The sequence below is a fragment of the Herpailurus yagouaroundi genome, unplaced genomic scaffold, assembly GCF_014898765.1.
Source record: "Herpailurus yagouaroundi ecotype Mexico unplaced genomic scaffold, PumYag 164, whole genome shotgun sequence".
Classification (NCBI taxonomy): domain Eukaryota; kingdom Metazoa; phylum Chordata; class Mammalia; order Carnivora; family Felidae; genus Herpailurus; species Herpailurus yagouaroundi.
In genome coordinates, this window is record NW_024412405.1 from 1,545,337 (window position 1) to 1,568,518 (window position 23,182).

General features: G+C 42.7%; 1 protein-coding gene across 1 annotated transcript in view; it reads right to left on the reverse strand.

The window, feature by feature from the left end:
- LOC121037696 (uncharacterized) overlaps positions 1 to 9,476 on the reverse strand; it is a 12,581-nt gene extending 3,105 nt beyond the window's left edge. Inside the window, exons 1-2 of the mRNA XM_040487063.1 lie at positions 9,305 to 9,476; positions 4,064 to 4,193 (exon numbers count right to left, since the gene is read on the reverse strand). Coding sequence (XP_040342997.1) covers positions 4,064 to 4,115 — 52 coding nt within the window. The 5' untranslated portion in view covers positions 4,116 to 4,193; positions 9,305 to 9,476. The remainder of the gene's footprint in view (positions 1 to 4,063; positions 4,194 to 9,304) is intronic.
- Between the last annotated feature and the right edge of the window lie 13,706 nt (positions 9,477 to 23,182).

Sequence of the window (23,182 nt, forward strand, 5' to 3'; positions counted from 1 at the left end):
CAGCTCTGAGCCCCCACCAGGGGCACAGTCACCCCCCCATACAGCTCTGAGCCCCCATCAGGGGCACAATGGGAGGATCTGGTGCTCAAAGAGAAGTTGAATGCCTCTCTGTGCCAAGGCTCTGTGCATTCATTCACAGATGCTAACAGGCTTGCAACATCCCAAACTCATCCCGCCCATTTTGACATTTAAAGTTTAATTTTTTTATTGCAAAGTTTGACGTGTTGTTTTCGGCAGCGTTTCTCCCTCCAACTGTTCTCGGTAACAAGTCAGGGGGGTGTGCAGCAATTCAGAAATTAGTGAAATTTTATTCTTGTGGGGGGCGTTGGATTAAGGGGCTGGGAGAGTGTGAGACAAGTCAACGTGTAATTGTATGATAAGCGGCTCTCACGAGGAATTTATTGGCCAAGTTGGTATTTCTATTCCTTCCTAATCTCGTTGAGCACATTCATTCTCTGCAATCTGTCTCCATAATCTTCTGTGGCAGAACGGCAGCCAATAGAAGCGCGCATGTTTGGAGAGAAGAGAAAATATGCAGAAGCACGATAAACTGATGCTAATTATCCATATTTAGGACACCGAGTGCAGAAGATCAAGGTTTACAAATAACAAACCAGAGCCAACGATGATGGCTTCCTCGTGCAGAATATGTTGGAGGGGACCAGATAAGGGCTTCACGGGCAGGAGAGATTTATTGGTCAAAGGGTTCACCTTGCACTTTCCCACTTTTCCACAGCAGTGAATTATTCAGGCTAAATTCACCAGAACATTACTCTTTTATTTGGCCAGGTGCCACGACTTGCTCCTTCTTTGTGCCCTTTCAATGCAAATCCTTGTAGTGTAACATCAGTCGATAAGGGACAAATAGTTGAAGTCATAGGTAATTCCCTTTAAATGCTACCTATAGGGCAGTGAGTTAACGCTGCCAGGATGATGTGATGAGGGGAGAAGCAGAGGGGGCTAAAAGTGAAGCCACATCGACCCGGCCATTGAATCACATCTCTGCCAGAGGCAAAACAAACAGACGCCTTCACCGCACGTGTGTGTACATAGGTCCCTGTGTCCCACCGGCCGGCAAGCTGTGCTAAGAGGCAGGTGTGGGAGCACTGGGCCAACATGTCTGTTTTTCCTGTATGGAATCCGTATCATTTACAATTTTTTAAATTTAGGGGCGCCTGGGGGGCTCGGTCGGTTACGCGGCTGACTTCGGCTCAGGTCATGATCTCAACGGCTCGTGAGTTCGAGCCCCGTGGCAGTCTCTGTGCTGACAGCTCGGAGCCTGGAGCCTGCTTCGGATTCTGGGTCTTCCTCTCTCTGCCCCTCCCCCGCTCATGTTCTGCCTCTCTGTCTCTCTTGAAAATAAAGAAACGTTAAAAATTGTTTAAAGATTTTAAAATCTAAACATACTTTTTCTATTCTCTCTACTGTCCCCACACCACCTCCAAATGACCTCATATTTAAATGTGGCTCCCAGCCCCCTCCAGGACTTCTGGCTCTGAGAAGAGAGGAGAAACAATTCAGGCTGGAAATGCGGGGTAGCACGGCTGAGGGGTCAGTGGTAGACATTTTTCTGCATTACAATAGTTGCCTCGTAAGGTTTCCAGAAAACAAATGCAAACGCAGCATGGCATTTTGCTGCACATCTACACGTTCATCTCGAAATTTAAAACATTAATAAATCCCATTCAGTGGTACTAACTTGGTGACTTTTTTTTTTTTGACTCATCATCAGATTTGGTACCCGTTTGGATCAGCTTGCTTCTTCCTCTGAGAGTCTTCCAGAGTTTTCGTTTGTAACCTCTTCAGTTGGTGACGGACAAAGCAAGAGGAACTCTCTGTCAAACACACACAGCCATCCAGTGTGAACCACTTGCATATAGAAGACTCAGAACAAAAACAACCGTGCTGAAGTTTGGGAACTTAATTCATACAAATTCCAACCTAGAGATGTGTTACGGACGAACAGTGACCTTTGACACGCGTCTGTCCTCACCCCAAACCACACAGACAAGAAGCTATCCGTAGGTTAACACCACACACGTGCACTTGTTTTCTTCAACAAGCCTCAGGTGCTCTTTATTGCAGGCTGCACCTTTATTTTACCTGCCACCGTGCAAGGAAACAAATCTGCTGGTGACAGTTGTAGTTGTCACTGATGGTAACGGTCCGTGCAGATTCCAGAGGTGATGAAACTAAAACCGTGTGTCTTCCAACCAACCAACGCAGGATGCGTGGTTGTGCTAGTCGAATGATGAGTCTGTAACATTTTGCCCACGATGTTTTCAAAATTAACCACCATTCTGGAGAAATTAACTTTGTTAAAAATTAACAGATGTGAGGGGCGCCTGGGTGGCGCAGTCGGTTAAGCGTCCGACTTCAGCCAGGTCACGATCTCGCGCTCCGTAAGTTCGAGCCCCGCGTCGGGCTCTGGGCTGATGGCTCAGAGCCTGGAGCCTGTTTCCGATTCTGTGTCTCCCTCTCTCTCTGCCCCTCCCCTGTTCATGCTCTGTCTCTCTCTGTCGCAAAAATAAATAAACGTTGAAAAAAAAATTAACAGATGTGTTAAAATAATATGTAGTCAACACACGCAACACATGTTCTACAGCTACGTATAATTTAAAAATGTAGAATTGAGACCATTATCCATTCAGTTCACCAAAAGAAGAAAAAGAAAAGACAAAAATAGTCTTTTGCCGGTAACAATCCAACAATCGAGGCTAAAGGTCTAGGTTGTTGGTGCTTCTAGAAATTACCTAGGCTACAGAAAGAATCCAATTCTTCAATTTACCGGATGCGTGCACACTCCTAAAGATCAGCGTGTTACCCCACACATATAAACGTTGCATGTCAGCCAAAATAAAGTGACTAATTTCGGCTTGGCCCGGCACGGTTTGGCTTGTCCGGTTTCGGTACTCCAGGCGGGAGTCTGTTGATTTGGATGATCTGGTTTGCGGTATCCGCTCTTCTCCCGGAAATATGGGATTGTTATCCGTGAGCCCCGAATAGTGCCCAAGCTCTACCTGCAGACTCTCTCTTGTCCTCAAGCCCCGCTTCTTCCCTCATCAGCAACCGCCGGTCAGTCTATGGAAACTAGCCACGAAAACAGGCTACGAAAACAAAATTCAGTTCAGAGGGAGAGCAACCAAAATGCAAGGAACCAGTTGAACTACTTACAGTTGAAGCTAATTTATAATTGTTAGCTTCTTAAGATTAAATTTAGTGGGTCTGGTCTTTCTAAATTAGCTTGCGTTCACACATTTGGACAGAGGCAAATTTTTACCCCACTAGAAGCGTACCGGGAGACCGCACAAAAGCAAAATGGGGAAAAAGTCACCCAACCAACAGACCCAGGATTCTTAATGTGGCTGCTGCCACAGCTGCATCATCCCAGGCTGTGCACGTGCGTGTGCCTGTGTGTGTGTATGTGTGTGTGTGTGAAGATGCGTGTCATGAGTGTGTGTGAATGTGCGTCCATGTGCCTGCATCTGTGATTGTGCACGTGTGCCTGCATGCATGTGTGTGCGCCTGGATGCACGTGTGTACGTGCCTGTGCCTGCGTGCGTGTGTGCACGTGTGTACAGCATGTATGCGTGTGCCCGCATGCGTGTGTGAACATGCACGTGTGCATATGTGCGTGCCTGCCTGTGCACACGTGTGTGCACACGTCTGTCACACACTCACAGGTGCTGTGCAGACCGCAGCATCTTGTGGGAGCCGGGGGCTGGCTCTGGCAGAGTTAAGCACTGACTGATCCGAGTCGGGGAGAAAACACGGAGGTCAGAGGCCATCAGAGAGAATGTCAAAAGAAACAGGACGGTGTGACGCTTTGCGTTAGTGTCTTCGTGGAGACCAACGCTGTGTCCTTCCTCGTGCCTCGTGACGCCGGCATAGCTGCCAGTGTGAGCTGTAGGCTGGGCTCTCACCCCCCGCGGGGGCTTCCTCACCGTGGAGGGTGTGCTTACCGCGTTCTCGCCCCTCCTCTCCCTCCTCCACCCCGTATCCACGAACACCAAGTACTTATTGGGTGCACGGAAACTTCACTGAGCATCTCCATCGTAAATACCTTGTTGCCACCGAATCTTCAAGTCATGCAGAGGATGGCTTCGTGTGTCCATCTTTAGCGAAGGCCTTTCGGCCCTTCAACATGTCTCCGAGCCAGATTTCTCATCTGTGGGCGGCATGCGCAGAGGTGTCTGAAACAAACACAGAACTCCAATTATTGTTTGCCCGCGCACCGGTTAGCAAGATGATTACAAGATACAGTAAATACGCTTGGCATGTTGAGACACACTTTCAGCTCCAATGACTTCAAATAGCTTCTAAGTAAAACAAATAAACAGAATAATGGTGGGATTTATTTGGAATTATTCATTATGAGACTACCCAAGGCATGACATTTCCAATCACGTCTTAATTTTCTTTTTAGGAGCAGAAAGGGTTTTCATATCTTGACATATTCGTCACCCTGGGCTGAGGTACTTATCTCCCTGGCTCATTCTATGGTTCCAAATGCTGACGGCACGCTGTGGGGTGTTTTGTGGACCATGCATGGTTGGCTCTGGCTTTTACACGTTAAAAGTGAAATAAATACCCAGGCTAACTGTCCTAGATTATGATCTAGGAGTTGATGTGTTAAATGAGCCCGTTGCTTTAAAGGTTATAAATGACAAGATTTTTACTATTACAAGTAATTTATAGCTATTTCCTGTTTGACGTGACAGATCCTCCTGGAGAAGTCCAAATTTGTCTGCTTGACATACGTTTATTTTAACATTCTCTCTTTCTCCAAATTCTAGAATGTATTAACTACTGTTTTCCTGGGTGTCAATTTGCACCTGTGGGGTCTACCTCTTGAGGCTCTGGTGAGGTCCCCTGGCCTCTGCTCCAGACGGCTGCCTGCGTTTCAACAGCTGCTGTGGATGAGGACTGGCATATTTACTGTAATTTATAAAAATCACAGGAAACGACATTTTCATTAGTCACTGACTCCACCATCACCAACGGCAATGGATGTTATGCATACAAATCCATTTAAAAAATTGTTCTTCCCAAATCAGAAGCTCTTCCGGGTCTTCAATTCTGTGAAATGATCACGTTTCACTTTGCTTACAGCAAATGAGGTCACAGAGGAACTCAGATTTCAGCTTATTTCCTATGGCCTGGAACTTTTCTACGTGAGTGCTGGAATAAGGATCAGGGAAATGCCTTCCCAGACAGAGAGGAAGATCCAGAAGTGTGCGCGGGCCTCAGCGTGGAGGGCAGCCCACGGACACTTCCGGCCCACCGTGAGGATGACACACGTGAGCAGGAATTTTCTACGTGGACTAGGGCCGAGGACACAATTTGCTATCCGTCAAGATATCAGGATGTTTGGTATTAGTAGGGGATGGGGTGCTTTTGAGGGAACAGCAGAAAACAAGGAGCCTTGAATGCCATGCTAAAGGAGCCCAGACCTGTGGCACCAGGAGGGACCGGACCGTAGAACACAATGGAGGAAGAGCCTTTACTGTGGACAGGGAGAGAGGCAGAGCAGGAAAGGGGCTCATGCTTGTTGACCCTCATTTGTTAATACACATCTGTACTAGACACAAAATCTGTTGTTTAGTGTCAACAAAGCTGGGGCACAGGCTTTTAATGCCCATGTTACACTAAAAAAACTGAGGTTCAGGGGAACCCCACTGGTATACAGGAAAGCCAACATCCAAACTTGTGTCTTCATGACTGAGATGTTCCTAACAGCCCACCATGCTACCCTCAATGGGACCTCCGACGGGGCAAGGAGAGACATCGACGAGAGGCATGGACTACACATCAATGGGACATTGATGGAGTCATTGATGAGACATTGATGAGATATTGACAGTCATTGATGAGTCACTGGTGAGACATCACTGAGTCATTGATATATCATTGATGAAACATTGATGAGTCATTGATGAAAGACATCAATGAGACATTGATGGAATCATTAATGAGTCTTTGATGAGACATTGGTGAGAAATATTGATAAGATATTGATGAGTCATTGAGATATTGATGAGTCATCAGTGAAAGACACTGATAGACACTGGGGTTGCTCACATAGGATGTGAACACAGGAACCATCCTGATAGGTGCCTCTGCTTTAGAAGAAGCAGCCAATTCATCTGGAAGAGGAAGAAAGGGCATGGCGGGTGAGATGGCTTGAGGGGAGTGCTTGAAAGATTGAGACAGCAGAGCTCAGAAAGGGAAGAAGAATGTGACCAGGGGGGTGCAAAAAAAAAAAAAAAGAAAAAGAAAAAGAATCCTAAGGGGGTTTTAGGGACCAGCTGATTTTTCAGATGAACCAAATGTAATATGCCATGAGCTTGTAAGCATGGGTTGAAACACAGCATAGATACTTCTCCGTGGACCGAGGGTCAGTGCAGGACATGGCCACTTCAAGCCCAGGGTGTGTGAGATGCTGACGCTGTTGTAAGGTTTTGAATGGGGCAGCCTAGTGAGGGCTCAGGGAAGAGATGAGATGTGTCGTGTTGTGGGTGGAACACAGCTCGCTAGAAAGTGCGTTTCAGAATCAGACCACTCTGTCTCGAGCAGGGCCACCCTGCACCTTCGGGAGGCAGGAAATTGGTTTGGAAGAGAGCTGAGAGAGAGAGAGAGTCAGAGAGCAAGAGTGAAGGGCCAAGAGAGAAGAGGAGGAGGGAATGGAAGGAGGCGGAGGAGAAGGCACTGGAAGGAAGCAGGGGGGAGTGGAGAGAAGTGGTGGGGGGCGGGGGCTGCAATGCTGCCACGTGACCTAGGGCCCTACAGCGGCGGTGCTCCCCTGCCATGACCAGTACCAAAGATCTAATTAACAGTTCTCTGCTGTTGGCGACGAAGAATCAGATCTAACACATATTTGTTGAGCACCTATAACGTCTCAATCTCTCAGGAATCTCCCCGTCTTTAGTTCTCAGAAGAATTCTTCAAGTTAGATAACATTTTTCCAGTTTCTATATGAAGAACCTGAAGGTCCGAGGAGTGAGGAATCTGCCTGGCCCATACAGTTGGTGAGGAGCATGGTCCGCGCGTGAACATGGCCACTAGCAGAGCTGTCTCCACACGCACAGCCCCTGCTGTAAGACTTACACACATGCATCCAGCACAAGCACCAACATGCAGGAGGTGAAGTGTGGCGGGCCAAGGGGAATGGAAGGTTGCTACGGTTGGAAGGACCCTGCAGAAGAGCTAGAAGGAGCGTCTGTATCTCTTGGGGGAGTCCACAGGGGAAGTTCTGGGACATCGCCTCATCGCACAGGCTGGTGAAGCCCAGAACCCCTTCTCAGGCTAATGGTTCTAACTGTATAAACTAAGGGGTGCCTGGGCGGCTCAGTCCCTTTAGCGTCCGACTCTTGATCTTGGCTCAAGTCACGATCCCACGGTTCGGAAGTTCCAGCCCTGTGTCGGGCTCTGAGCTGACAGCGTGGATCCCGCTTGGGAGTCTCTCTCTGCCCCTCCCCTGCCTCTCTCCAAATAAACATTAAAAAAAAATCAGTGTACAAAATGAGATGCATAAAAGGAACCCAGTCATTACTTAGAAAATTGACAAACAGAATCAAGAACATGTATTCTGACTTCCTATACTAACTCTACCACTGGGTAACCAAATCATTGATGAGGCATGCGTTTCCTTGTAGAAATGTTACAGATAATACATTAGAAGAAATGGTAGAGTTAAACCATTTTGTGACCCCTAACCAACTAATGGACCTGTGGTTGTTGATGGAGATATCCAGGAGTAATCTCGCCCCTTCTTCTGCCCCTAAAACCTGCTGACATCAAGCCTCTAGAGCCAATTTTCAGTTTATAGGAAAGAAGGAAGAAAGAGGGACAGAGGGACACGATGAACTACACCATGGGGATGCAGCCATATCCTAGACTGTTGGAAACTCTACACAATGGACAACCTATAGGAGTTACTACAGGAACTCGCAGCATTGAGAAGGATTTGGGAGTAGAGCTGGATGATGGATGTGTGGGAGCCTATATATCTTTCCGTCTACTTTTACGTATGTTCCAAGTCCTTCACAATAAAAAAAATTAAAACCAATACTTAAGGTTATCAAAGAAACAACTTGTACTTTGAAAAGCGATTATCGAAATACGTTTTGAAAATATTTCATGATACAGTAATAATTTCCCTCCATAACGCACTGAGTAATAAGGTCTGCGGCAGGTGTAAAAACTACCGCAAGGTCATAATGGCTGTGAGTGTAAAACTGTACTGTGAAAGGAAAATCCCATTATTTCAACGGGTGGCAACATCACAGGAAATGCTAATACTCCTGACGTTTGTTGACTACGTTCGTAACTGAAGAAAAATGCTAAGTTTCAACTCGAAGTTAATAAAAATAAAGGTGAATATTTTTCTGTTCTGGGGGCGTTCTGAATTCTGTGCATGGATGGAATCCTTCGATCCCAGGTTAACAGCCCCTGTTCTAAAGGTATGGGAGAGTTCTGGAGTGTTTCTACCCTGGGCTAGAGCTGTCCCATGTCTGATATGGGAATTTGAACTGACTTAAAAATCATGTTTCTTATCGGCTTGAGGAATTCTTGAATCTGTCTCTGGTATCCTATTTTCCCTTTGGAGACCTGGGGACCCTTGCTTCAGAGATGAGCTGGGAATCTTAGCATTTCTTCTTTGCTCCCCCGATAGAAGTGACCCAATTAGCATGCCACATTCACTCTACCACTTGAGAACCATTTATAATACTGGGGTGCCTGGGTGGCTCAGTCAGTTGAGCCTCTGACTCTTAGACTCAGGGTCATGAGTTCAAGCCTTGGGCTGGGTGTGAAGCCTACTTAAAACAAAACAAACAAAACAACAACAAAAAGCCACCACTTGTAGCGATATAAAACCGTAGATTCCTAAAATGTCAGAACAAAAGGAGAATTTAATGCAACACCTGCATTTTGCAGATGGGACCGGTGATAGGTTACCCATCCAGTCCAGAAGCCCCTATGCTTTCTGAATCCATGGCGCCCTCAGTGTCTCTGCCATTTTGTCACAGGAGGTCCTTGTCCAAAAAAATGCCTAGTAGTTTTAAATAGTTTAGTTTCAACTTAAAATATTTTTAGGTACTAACAAATCTGTAGCCATTTGGAAAAAAAATACATGTAAATTGAAGGAAGACACTGATATTTTAATTACATTCTCAAATAATCACGAGTTCTTACTAATGGCACGTATGCCCTCCACTGGAATTCAATTTGGCCACCATCACCTTCCTGTCACTTTCCTGTGTGTGGTGCTCACTTTTTATCACAGAAACTGCTCAAAACCCACCTTGACAAAGATAAGATGCTCTTGTAAGGCGTGTGGCATAATCTAATGTTGAACAAACCACTTGAGGCTGGTTGTGTGCGTGGTGTCCACCAGGTGACAGGTATCACCGTGCCTCTGTTGAAAGTTGAAAATATCCCATGGCATCTCTGTGAGTGAGCCGTGATGTCCCAGGGAACCTTGGCACACAGGGAACCAAAGTTATAGCCCAAGGTTATACAAGCAGGCACAATGGATCCAGAGCAACCAAAGTCTCTTGCTTCCTCATCCAGTAGGCCACGTCCATGGAAGAACTATGGCCTCCTCTTGATTTCATTTTATAAATGGGTATCTGTCTAAACCAGAACTTGATGGAATCATGTGGCAAATTACTGTGTTGAATGCTGAAAATCCTCCCTATCCAAGTAAATTTAATTTATCTGGGCTTTGTCCTCTGAGCAAATTTGTTTGTGGAAAGGCCACTATTAAATTTTTTTTTTAATTCTGGTGATTTTTTAAGCTGAATTTGATGGTTGATTTCCATTTGCACTTATACTTCTGGACACGATGGAAAATTGGTATCAAACCAGACCTTCTACTATTAAGAAACGATAAAACAGAACAAAACATACGAGATAACTATTTTCAGATGTTGGGCAACAAGCAATATAAAATTGTGACCCCAGAGAGGGTAAAAACAGATGAGGCAACCCCACAGTCACCCAGATTTCTGCCTGGAGGCACTTCTCAAACCATGGTGCAGGGAGGGGGAGCCCACGCAGAATAAGACAGTTCCGCCAGGGTGAGGGGACGGAAGTTGGAGGGTAGGACCGAAAGGGGACCTGGAGGGCAGGGTATGAGGCATCAGACAAGGATTCCAGAAATCTGCATACATAGACATCCCCTTGAGTACCTGACTGAAGAGCTGGTGGTCTGTGCTGAGGCCAGGTTCTGATATGGTGGACAAAGTTCAATGACCAAGGAGAAGTGGGAGAAGTGGACATTCCAGAACTTACACAGGGCTAGAAAATACTGAAGCACTGACCACCCAATCCGGAAAGACCACACTGGACTCACTGAGTGCTCCACTAATATCCCAAGAGAATAAAGCTAAGACTAGGGCTACTCGAGCGCTAGAGTAAAGACTACTCTAGAGGTGTCTTAACGAAGCTTAGGGACAAGACCTCACAAGGTTATCCGCAAGTAAGTTAACTGCCTCAGAATTAAATTTCATACTCTTTAAGTGAAGATGATAAAATTTGGACATTCAACAATGTGGCATCCATCATGCCCCGGATACAATAAAAAACTGCCAGACATGTAAAGCAGCAAGGAAATGTGAGAAAAATGTGAACAGTAGTAAAATCACTTAAAAGAAACTGAACTGTAATGACCAAAAGGATAGACTTTAATACAGCTGTTACAAATGGGTTGAAAATTTTCAATGAAAGTATGGATATATTGTGGGAACAGAGGGGCAAAGCCAACGGAGAAGTAAAAATGATTGTAAAAGAACACATGAAAATTCTAGAACTGAAAAATACTTTCTAAAATTAAATAGTTCCGATAGAAACTAAAAAATGCCAAAAGAACAGATGAATGAAACTAGGAGCTGATTCTTTGAAAATATCAATAAGACTGATAAACCTTTAGCCAGACTCATCAAAAAAGAGAGGACTCGAATAAACAAAATCAGAAATGTGGGGGGGGGGGTGGGAATAACAGCCAACACCAAAGAAATACAAAGGATTGTAAGTCAGTATTATGAAAAATTGTATGCCAACAACTTGGGCAACCTGGATGAAATGGATAAAATCCTTAGAAACTTACAACCTCTCTGAGTCAGGAAGAAATAGGAAACTCAGACTGATTACCAACAATGAAATTGAATCAGTAGTAAAAAAATTCCCAACAAACAAAAGTTCAGGACCAGACAGCTTCACATGGGGATGCTGCCAACTATTTAAAGAGGAGTTAGGGGGCACCTGGGTGGCTCTGTCAGATGAGCATCTGACTCTTGATTTCAGGTCAGGTCATGATCTCATGGTTTGTGGGTCCAGACGCTGTGTTGGGCTCTGCGCTGATAGTGTGGAGCCTGCTTGGGATTCTCTCTCTTCCACTCTCTCCACCACTCATGCTTTCTCTCTCAAAATACATAAATAAATTTTGAAAAATCTTTTATATTTTAAAAAAATAAAGAAGAGTTAGTATGTACTCTTTCAAACTTTTCCAAAAAATAGAAGAGGATGGGGGCGCCTGGGTGGCGCAGTCGGTTAAGCGTCCGACTTCAGCCAGGTCACGATCTCGCGGTCCGTGAGTTCGAGCCCCGCGTCGGGCTCTGGGCTGATGGCTCAGAGCCTGGAGCCTGTTTCCAATTCTGTGTCTCCCTCTCTCTCTGGCCCTCCCCCATTCATGCTGTGTCTCTCTCTGTCCCAAAAATAAATAAATGTTGAAAAAAAAATTAAAAAAAAAAATAGAAGAGGATGGAAAACTTCCAAAATCATCCTAGGAGGCTAGCATCACCCTGATATTAAAACCAGATAAAGACACCACAAAGAAAGAGAACAAGAGAGATGCCTGGCTGGCTCAGTTGATGGAGTATGCAAATCTTGATGTCAGAGTTGTGGTTTCAAGCCCATGATGGGCGTAGAGATTACTCAAAAATAAAATCTTGAAAAAAAAAAAAAAAAACTACAGGCCAATACATCTCTGATGTACACAGACGAAAAAATCCTCAACAAAATACTAGCAAACCAAATCCAATACCTTAAAAAATCATTTACCAAGATGAAGTGGGATTTATTCTGGAGTGCAAGAGTGGTTCAATATTTGTAAATCAATCAACATAATACATCACATCAACAAGAAAAAAGATAAAAACCATAGAGCCATTTCAATAGATGCAGAAAAAGCATTTGACAAAGTACAATATATATTCATGATAAAAACCCTTGACAAAAGAGATTTAGAGGGAACATACCCCAACATAATAAATGCCATATATGGAAAACCCACAGGTAACATCATACTCAATGGTCAAAAACTGAGTGATTTCCTCTTAAGGTCAGAAACAAGATAAGGATGTCCACTCTCACTTTTGTGCAACAAAGTACTGGAAGTCCCAGCCACAGCAATCAGACAAGAAAAAGGAATAAAAGACATCCAAATTGATAAGGAAGAAGTAAAACTTTCACAGTTCGCATATGATATAATTTATACAGAAAACTCTAAAGACTCCACTGAAAAAACTACTAGAACTGATAAATGAATTCAGCAAGTCGCAGGATATAAAATCAATATACAGAAATTCATTGCATTTCTGTAGACTAACAGTGAAATGGAAGAAAGAGAAATTAAGAAAGTAATCGTATTTACAACTGCACCAAAAATAATAAAATACCTAGGAATAATAAACTAGGTGAAAGACCTGTGCTCTGAAAACTGTAAAACATTGATGAAAGAAATTCAAGACGATGCAAAGAAATAGAAAGACATTCCAAGCTCATCGATTGGAAGAACAAATATTGTTAAAATGTCAATACTACCGGGGTGCCTGGGTGGCTCAGTCGGTTAAGCGGCCGACTTTGGCTCAGGTCATGATCTCGCAGTCTGTGAGTTCGAGCCCCGCGTCGGGCTCTGTGCTGACACTCAGAGCCTGGAGCCTGTTTCGGATTCTGTGTCTCCCTCTCTCTGACCCTCCCCTGTTCATGCTCTGTCTCTCTCTGTCTCAAAAATAAATAAACGTTAAAAAAATTTAAAAAAAATGTCGATACTACCCAAATCAATCTACATATTCAATGCAATCCCTATCAAAGCAACACCAGCATTCTTCACAGAGCTAGAACAAACAATCCTCAAGTTTGTATGGAACCACAAATACCCTAAATAGCCAAAGCAACTGAAAAATAAAAACAAAGCTAAAGGTATCATAATTCCAAATTTCAAGTTATACTACAAAGGTGCAGTGATAAAAACAGTATGGAACTGGCACAAAAATAAACACATAGATCCATGGAACAGAATAGCCCAGAAATAAACCCACAATTCTATGGTCAATTAACCTTCAACATAGGAGGAAATAATATTCAATGGGAAAAGGATAGTGTCTTCAACAAATGGCATTGGGAAAACTGGAGAGCTATATGTAAAAGAATGAGGACCCCTTTCTCACACCCTACAGAAAAATAAACTCAAAATGGATTAAGGACCTAAATGTGAGACCAGAAACCATAAAAATCTTAAAAGAGAACACAGGCAGTAATTTCCCTGATGCCCACCGTAGCAACATTTTTCTAGATATATCTCCTGAGGCAAGGGATACAAAAGCAAAAATAAACTATTGGGACTACATCAAAATAAAAAGCTTCTGCACAGCAAAGGAAACAATCAACAAAACTAAAAGACAACCAATGAATGGAAGGAGATGTTTACCAGTGGCATATGTGATAAAGAGTTAGTATCCAAAATATGTAAAGACTTATACAACATGGAGTACCTGAATGACTCTGTTGGTAGAGCATGTGACTCTTCATCACGAAGTCCTAAGTTTGAGCCCCGTGTTGGGCATAGAGTTTACTTAAAATTCTTAAAAAGAAAAGAACTTCTACAACTTAACACCAAAAAAAAATCTAATTAAAAATGGGCAGAAGACATGAACAGACATTTCTCCAAAGAAGACATCCAGATGGCCCACAGACAACTGAAAAGATGCTCAGCATCAGTCATCCTCAGGGAAATACAAATCAAAATCACAGTGAGATATCATCTCACAGGTACCTGTCAGAATAGCTAAAATGAAAGGCTCAAGGAACAAGTGCTGGTGAAGATGTGAAGAAAGAGGAACACTCTTGCATTGTTGGTGGGAATGCAAACTGATACGGCCACTGTGGAAAACAATATGGAGTTCCTCAAAGAATTAAAAATAGAAGTACCATATAATCCAGTGATCATGCCATTTACCTAAAGAATACAAACACACGCATTTGAAAGGATATGTGTGCCCCTATGTTCATTGCAGCGTTATGTACAATAGTCAAATTACAGAAGGAGCCCAAGTGTCCATCAATAGATGAACAGATAAAGAGGGGGTGGTATGTATACACACACACACACACACACACACACACACACACACACAATGGAGTATTACTCAGCCATAAGAAAAGAATGACATCTTGCCATTTGTAACAACATGGATGGAACTAGAGAGTATAATGCTAAGTGAAGTCAGTCATAGAAAGACCTATACCATATGATCTCACTCATATGTGGAATTAAAAAACAAAACAAATAGCTACAGAAATAAAAAAGAGACACAGAGACAAACCAGGAAACAGACTCTTCACTACAGAGAACAAACTGATGGTTACCAGGGAAGAGGTGGGCAGGGGGATGGGGGAAGTGGGGAGGGTGATTAAGAGCACACTTATCATGACGAGCACTGGGTAATGTATGGGATTGTTGAATCACTATATTGTCCACCTGAAACGAATATAGCACTGCATGTTAATTATACTGGAATTTTAAAAAATGATAAGAAAATGAAATGAAATATTTCCATTCATCCATAAAGACTTTCTAATCAAAATCTGTTTTGTCCATAAATATAATGCAGTATACAAAATATATTGTCTCCATAAATAAGACCAGTAACACTATGTTTTACTCTAGCAGCTTTCCTGCAAGGAAGCCAGGGGACTTCATGAACACATGAAAAATAAATTGGGCATCACCGGACACTAGATTTACCCTCTAAGACAGCACTCTTTAGTAGAACTTTCTGTGATGATGGAAATGGTCAGCATCTGCTCTGTCCAATACAGTAGCCACTAGCCACATGTAGCCATTTAAATGCATTTTAATTAAAAACTCAATTTCTCAATCACAGTACTCTTATTTCAAGTGATCAGAGTACAGCTCTAAGGTCTTAAGGAAACTGGCCTTAAAGCCAGTTTTGTTAAAATCTAATGTTTTGTGTGTTAAAAGAATTAATTAACTTCCAAAGGTTAGAATAACTCAATAATTTCATAAAGAGTAGTTTATGCCTTGGGGAAATCAAGTGGAAATTTTTTTTCTCATCTTATTAGTCAATGTGTTAGCAAAGACGTATAGACCTTGTCTGAATACAGTGGTTTTCAAACTTTCATGGGCAAAGCAGTTACTTGGAGAGTTTGTTATAAATGAAGATTTCTCAGACACATCCGCCCTCATATTAAGGTCTGCCTAATCTGAGTGTCTTCCTGGATGGGATTCAGGAAACCATATTCTTAGGAAGCATCTCAAGTAGTTCTGGTATATGATTACCCCTTAAGAAATGCTAGAAAAATACACAAATATCCAAACCAAATATCAACACTTCAATCAGTATGATTTTCTGTGTACGATATAGACAATTATTTAATTTTTTCTTTTGTTACTTGTGTTGTTATTCATCGGCTAAGCTCTCTCTCTTTTTTAAATGTTTTAACTTATTTTTGAAGGAGAGAGACAGAATGCTAGTGGGAGAGGGGTAGAGAGAGAAGGAGTCACAGAATCTGAAGCAGGCTCTATACTCTGAGCTGTCAGTACAGAGCCCGATGCAAGCTCGAACCCGCCAACCGCGAGCTCACGACCTGAGCCAAAGTCGGATGCTCAATCGATTGAATCACCCAAGCACCCCGTCATCAGCTATGCTCTTCTTAAATGTAGAACAATATTCTTTTCCCATTTTTACTTTATTGTATTCAAAGCAAGTTACATTTTCCAGATAATTCAAAATACCATGTTTTTGTACATCAGAACCTTGTATGTACAGGTGTTATTCACTCGTTGAGTGAGTGAATCTAGATGATACGCGTGCCACCTCTGAAAACACTTGCCCCCCACACACTGATAAATTAATGATGTGAGAACCGAGATCCTGGATCCCAACTGAGTACTTTCCCTTTTTATGTCAGCAGAATGCATTTCCCAAGTAAACTCATCATTAGAGAGTTCTGGATCATTAATCCTTTTCTCCTTGTAAATACATCATAATAACAATTTTACTCACAGACTCACCAAAACATGTGTTCTCTCTTGGAGGTGACTGGAAATTCTCTCACATGGTAACATAGATTTGGCTTACAGCATTCCTTTTATGAAAATAAGGTTTCAAATTAAATATGAGAAACTCTCCAAAACAAACAAACAGACAGACAAATGAACAAACAAAAAACCAAAACCAAAAGAGAAGGGGGAGGGAGAAGGAATAGAGAACAATTGTGAAATTCAGAGGACGAGGCAGAAGATGTGATCTCTAACTAATAGGAATTCAAGAAAGAGAGAACAGAGGAAAATAGAGGAAGGAAAGATCAAAGAAATATTTGATGTAATTTCACAGAATTGAAGAATAAGGACGTTAAAGATTGAAAGAACACACCAAATATCCAGTACATCCAGTACAATAAATGAAAAAAAGACTTACATTACACACATAATCATGCAATTTCAAAAATCAGAAATAAAGAGAGGGAATAAAAAATCCACCCAGAATAACTTACATAGAAAGAATAGAAAACAAGCAAACAAAATAAAAACCAGTCAAATATAAAGGATCAAGAATCCAACCCAATGAACTATCTACAGCTAACATCATATTTAATGATGAAAGCCTGAAAGCTTTCTCCCTATGATCAAGAACGGGACAAGAATATTGCTCTCACTATTGCTCGTCGAATTGTGCTGGAGCTTCTAGCCAGTGCCATAAGGTATGAAAAAGGCATTTAGGTTAGAAAGGTAGAAATAAAAATGTCTTTATTTGCTGATGGTAGAATTTCTTTGGTCAAAAATCTTACAGAAGCTGCCAAAAAAAAAAAAAAAAAAAAAATATTAAAAAAAATTTTAAAAAAAATATAAAAAAAAAAAAAAAAAAAAAAAGCACTACTAGAACTTGTAAGAAACTTATCAAAGTTACAAAATACAAGATCAACATTCAAAAAGCAATTGTATTTCTCTCTGTTGGCAATGAACAATCCGAAACTGAAATTCAAAAAACCATACAGCTTACCATAATCAAATATGAAATAGTTTGGAGTACAAGATCTGTACCCTGAAAACTACAAAACATTGCTAAGAGCTATTAGGGAATATTTAAACATATGGAGAAAAATAACATATTGACAAATTGAAAGGCCCAATACCGTAAAGATATCAATTCTCCCAAAATGCATCCATAGATTCCATAAAATCCCAGGTAAAATGGCAGAAACCTTTTTGTAGAAATGGACAAACTTAATCTAAATTTCATATAGAAATACTAATGCATATAAGAGCCAAAACGATTTTTACAAAGATTTCAAAAAGTAGAAGGATTAGCACTATTTGTTTTCAAGACTTATTATCAAAATCAAGACTGTGCAGTGCTGGCATGAAGACAGGGCTCTAGATCAATGTATTAGGATAAAGAATCCACAAGTAGACCCACCCATGCATGGTTAATTGATTGTTGACAAAGGCACCAAAGCAATTTAACAGGGAAAAAATAATCTATTCAAAAGTGATATTAGAACAATTGAGTAACCATATGCAAAAATATTAACCTTAACCTCATGCCACATACAAAAGTTAACTCAAAATGCATCATAGACCTGAATGTGGGAGGTAAACCTACAGAATGTTACAGTTTGGTTCACCAGAATCTTCTATGATGACAAAAATACTCTGCCTGTACTGTGCAAGATAAAAGCCATTAGCCACATGTGACTGAGTGCTTGAAATGTGGCTAGTGTGACTGAGGAACAAACTTTAAAATGTTTAATTTTACTTGATTTAATGTTAAATATAAATAGCCATATTAGGTAGTGGCTATCAGGCATCACAATTCCAGAAGAAATCATAGGAGACAGGCTTGGTGATGTTGACTTTGGCAAAGATTCCTTAAACACAACACAAAGGCATGAACAGGTAAAAAAAAGAAAAAAAAAGAAGAAACCGATAAATCAGACTTCATCAAAACTTAGAGCTTTTATTTTTCAAAAGATATTGTTAAGAAAATGAAAAGGCAAGCTACAGAATGAGAAAATATTTGCAAAACTGGTACCTGACTTATATCCAATATATATTAAGAACTGTCAAAACTCAATAATTCAAAAAAATTATAAAAACGGGCAACCTGTTTGAACAGACACTTGTCTAGAAAGAAATATATATATATATATATATATATATATATATATATATAGCTAATAAGCACATGAAAAGATTCATCATTAGGGAATGCAAATTAAAAATATAATGGGATACTGCCAGTCAAGCAGTTGTATATCTAAAAACAAAAAGCAAATGTTGGTGTGGATGTGGAGTAACCAGAACTCTCATATACTGCTGGTAGGAATATAATACAGTAGGCATACCCTGAAAACCAGTTTTGTAATTTCTTAAACATTTAAACATATACCTGTGACACAACAATTCCACACTTAGGTATTTATCCAAGCAAAATGAAAGCACATGTCCACACAAAAACTTGCACACAAATTCATGACAGCCAAAAACTGGCTACAAATGTCCTGATGGATATTTGGTATACAAACAAATTGCAGTACATCCAGGCAGTGGAATGCTACTCAATAATAGGAAGAATGAATAGCCTACTGATAATGCTGTAACATGGATGAATTTCAAAATAATTGTGCTAAGTGAAAGAGGCTAGATGCAGATTACATACTATACAATTCCATTTATATAAAATTCTAGAAAATGGAAACAAATCTATAGTGATAAAAAGCAGATTTGTAGTTACCTGTAGGAAGAGGGAGGGTTTGCAAAGATGGTAAGGAAACTTTTGGGGATAATGGATATGTTCATTATCTTGATTGTGTTGATTGTTTCATGAGTGTGTGTGTGTGTGTGTGTGTGTGTGTGTGTGTATTTGTTAAAAGGAATCAAACTGTACACTTTACAAATGTATAGTTTATTGCATATCAAGTGTCCCTCAGTAAACTATAAAGAACAGTTGTATAGACTACTCAAAAGCAAGATAGTAAGTTAGAAGACAAAATTTCAAGGGAAAATTATTTTTCACCTAGAATCCTATACCTAGCTAAACTACCCTCTAGTGTTGCACAGCTTGCTAGAAGATACCACTTAACAAAACAAGGGAGTAGCTCAAGCAAGAGGGAAAACATGGGATCCAGAAAATGGGAGCTCCACATGGAAGAAAGGTAGAGTGAAGAGTGGTGTTGACAGCCTTGTGTCAACACTTGAGAGCAACCCATCCAACCTGGAGCAGGCAGAGGGCTCTGGCAGGAGTGGCTGCAGGGAGAAAGTGAACTCATAAATTCTTCTTGCGTTTGATTATCAAAGATGTTTATGATACTGATATCAAGCAAGGAAAGAATTTGTGATAAGAACAGAGAAAAGTGGGGCATCTGGAGGTCTCAGTAAGTTATGCAACCAATTCTTGATTTCAACTCAGGTCATGATCTCACGTTCCTGAGATTGAGCCTGGTGTTGGGCTCTGCGCTCACAGCACGGAACCTGCTGGCGATTCTCGCTCTTTGCCCCTCCCCTCACCCAATAAATAACTATATAAATAAACTTAAAAAAATAAAGAACAGAGAAACCTAAGTAAATGAACAACTTTCACAAACCAAGACCATTACCAACTCCAGGAAAAAGAGTTTCACAAGGAAGGAAATCTAATCATCATTACCATGGGGCTCAGTCATGAACAGTAGTTCCATTTTCAGACTAAGATGTACACTGAGTATTGATGTTACATATCTACTATGGGAAAGAGGAGAGTGGGGAAGAATGTAAAAGAACATGGAAGCTTTACAGTTTATTATGAGTATGATCCAATAGATACCATCTAAAATAAATAAATTAAGAATAATCCTCCAGTGGCAGGTGGAGCACAGGAGATTCGCAGGGCAGTGAAAGGACTCTGTGTGACACTATGATGGTGGACACAGGACGTTACAATCTGTGCAAACCCACAGGATGCACAACACCAAGGGTGGACCCTAATGCACACTATGGACTCTGGGTGATGACGATGAGTCAGTGCAGGCTCGCCCGCTGTGACAAATGCCCCACTCTGGTGGGGATGTGGGTAATGGAAGAGGCTGTGTGTACGGGGGCAGGAACTCCACACTTGCCACTCAATATCGCTGTGAACCTAAAACCACTCTAAAAATATAGTCCATTACAAATATTTGTATGGACTACATTAATTATAAATATTAGACTCTGTCAGGTCTAGATTTTAATCCTGAACTTCCTGTTCATTAAACATCTGCTCTTTGATATTACTTTTCATCTATAAAAAGGGGGAATAATTATAATCTTGACATGCAGTGAGGATTAAAAGAGATTATATGTGTGAATTGTAATAGTGATTAATCTCTTTATACATTACGTTCTTCCCAAAGAGATGGAGGTGGTTTACAGACATACATTTAACAGCGAGATAAATTTTTATTCAATTAAAGATAAGTAAGAAAGGGGGTGCCTGGGTGGCTCACTCGGTTAAGAGTCTGACTCTTGATTTTGGCTCAGGTCATGATCTCATGGTTCGTGGGTTTGAGCCCCAAGTCTGGCTCTTCTTGGAGCCCGCTTGGGATTCTCTCTCTGCGCCCCTCCCCCACTCTCTCAAAAATAAATCAATAAAAAAACCTTAAAAAATAAATAAGAAAACTAAGGGCAAGTCTGTCTGGAACCCAGGACATGTTCAGTTTTCTTTCTCCTGTGATGGCAGCAACACATTCGGGGTGAACTGCCTGAGTCTGTGTCCCACCACCTGCTGCCTCAGTGTGCCTGTGGTTAAGTCCAGCCCTCGCCCTGCAGCCTCTGCTTCTGCCGTGCTGTCACCTAGCCGATTAATTCAAGGAGGACTCCAAACCAGTGTCAGGGGCCCGTCCAGTTGTATTAAAAGGGTCCTGTCTACAAATGGATTTAGGGCATAATTGCACACAGAATATTCGAAAGACGGCCAAAGCCTAAACTATTCAATTTTCTAGTAGAACCTGGGCCCTCAGAATGCACAATACTTCCTAGGCAGGAAAGCTTATTAGCACCAGAATCACAAGGGTTGCGGCTTGAATGGTGCTCCCCAAGAAGATGTTGAAGTCCCGGGCCCCTGATGGGACCTCATTTGGATATGGGGTCCTCGCCGATGATCGAGTGAAGAAGACAGTGTTGGGGCGGCCCTAACCCGGGTGACCGCTGCCCGTGTGCCACGGGGAGATTGGACACATGGAGGAGGCCATGTGAAGGTGAAGGCAGAGATGGGTCATGTGTCCACAGCCAAGCCATGCCCACGACCGCCAGTGAACGCCTGGAAGCTGGGGAGGGGACCAGCATCTCTGTCCCAGACGCCCCGCTTACACACTGTGAGGCCACGGTCTCTGCTGTTCTCCACCCCTCAGCCTCTGGCATTCTGTGACGGTGGCCACAGAGGAGCCTAAGAGGGCTGGAGCGGAGGGTGGGGGGGGAATGCCGAGTGTCCGCAGGCAGTTCAGAAGTCTCTTCGCTTCAGAGAACCCCATACAAGCACAGGCAGAGAGTGTGGTGCTGGCTCCCAGTCCTCCAGGACCCCAGTCTCTGTGGTGCGGGGTGGCCTCTGTGGTTCAGGGGCAGCCTCCGTGGTTCAGGGCAGCCTCTGTGGTTCAGGGGTGGCCTCTGTGGTGCAGTGAGGCCTCCGTGGTTCAGGGGCAGCCTCTGTGGTTCAGGGGTGACCTCCACGGTGCAGGGGTGGCCTCCGTGGTTCAGGGGTGGCTTCCGTGGTTCAGGGGTGGCCTCCGAGTTGCCAGGGTGGCCTCAGTGGTGCAGTGAGACCTCTGTGGTACGGGCGTGGCCTCCGAGTCACAGGGAGGCCTCCCTGACTTTCTCACGTTTCCGTGGCTCCAGGGTGACCCGTCTGACTCCCTCTGCTTTGCATCCACTTGAGCTCTGGGTAACCCCTCATTCCTGATCATTTTCTTAACATTCTGTGTACTTTTTGGCCTGAATTATGTTCTCTCCTTGTTCCCATGTTCCAGTCACTGTAGTGAATCCATCGGGCCAAAGGATTTCAGTCATCTGTACTTCAAACACAATTCCAAGTTCATACCAGAGCCCTGGCTCCCACGGGCGAATCTGAGTACTTTTGTAGTGAGTATAGAAACCACTCACATCCCTGAACCGGCTGAAACAGACGCTGAGCCCAAAGCCTTTCATGTTTTGCTTGGACGTGGGTCCTACAAACCGCTGATCTGCATCCCACCGCCCTCCCACCCCTGAGGACCCCCGCTCACTGCCTCCCCAGGGACACAAACAAAACCAAAACAGGAAGTAAGATAACTTAAAATACCAAAGAGCTTTTGAAGAAAGTCAGTTAACGTACATGACGGACAGCTGCCTCTTCCAAGGGAGGCATTTGCTCCTATTTGCGTATATTTGATTTGAATACACGACAAATATAATTACTTGCAAGAACGAGAGTGGTGAATCACATGTTTTGGTTTCAGAGTAACGCTGAGGGCCCCGCCGATCCCGGGCTGTTTGAAGTTCCCCTTCACACCCTGAACTACCAGCCGCTTGGCCCTTTATCACACGGGATTAATACCACTGCTGCCCCTAGTGCTACCATCACGTCCATGTCCCTTGTCTGTTCCCCACAACACCCAGAATGGGGGATGACGCTCTGTCACCATGTGGCACATCTCGAGGAAAGAAAATCCTGCACTCAGAAAGGAGGCATGTGCGGGAATGGAATTGTTTATATTGGAGCCAATGAAATGAACAGAGAAGAATAAAAATCGAGCAAAGCAAAAATCTAGGGTGGCTCTGAACGCAGGCCTGCCCTGGCCAACGCCATCAGACTCAGCCTCTGTGGGGACAGTCGGGAGAGGGGGGCCTGGGGGGGCTCAGTCGGTTGAGCATCAGATTGTGGCTCAGGTG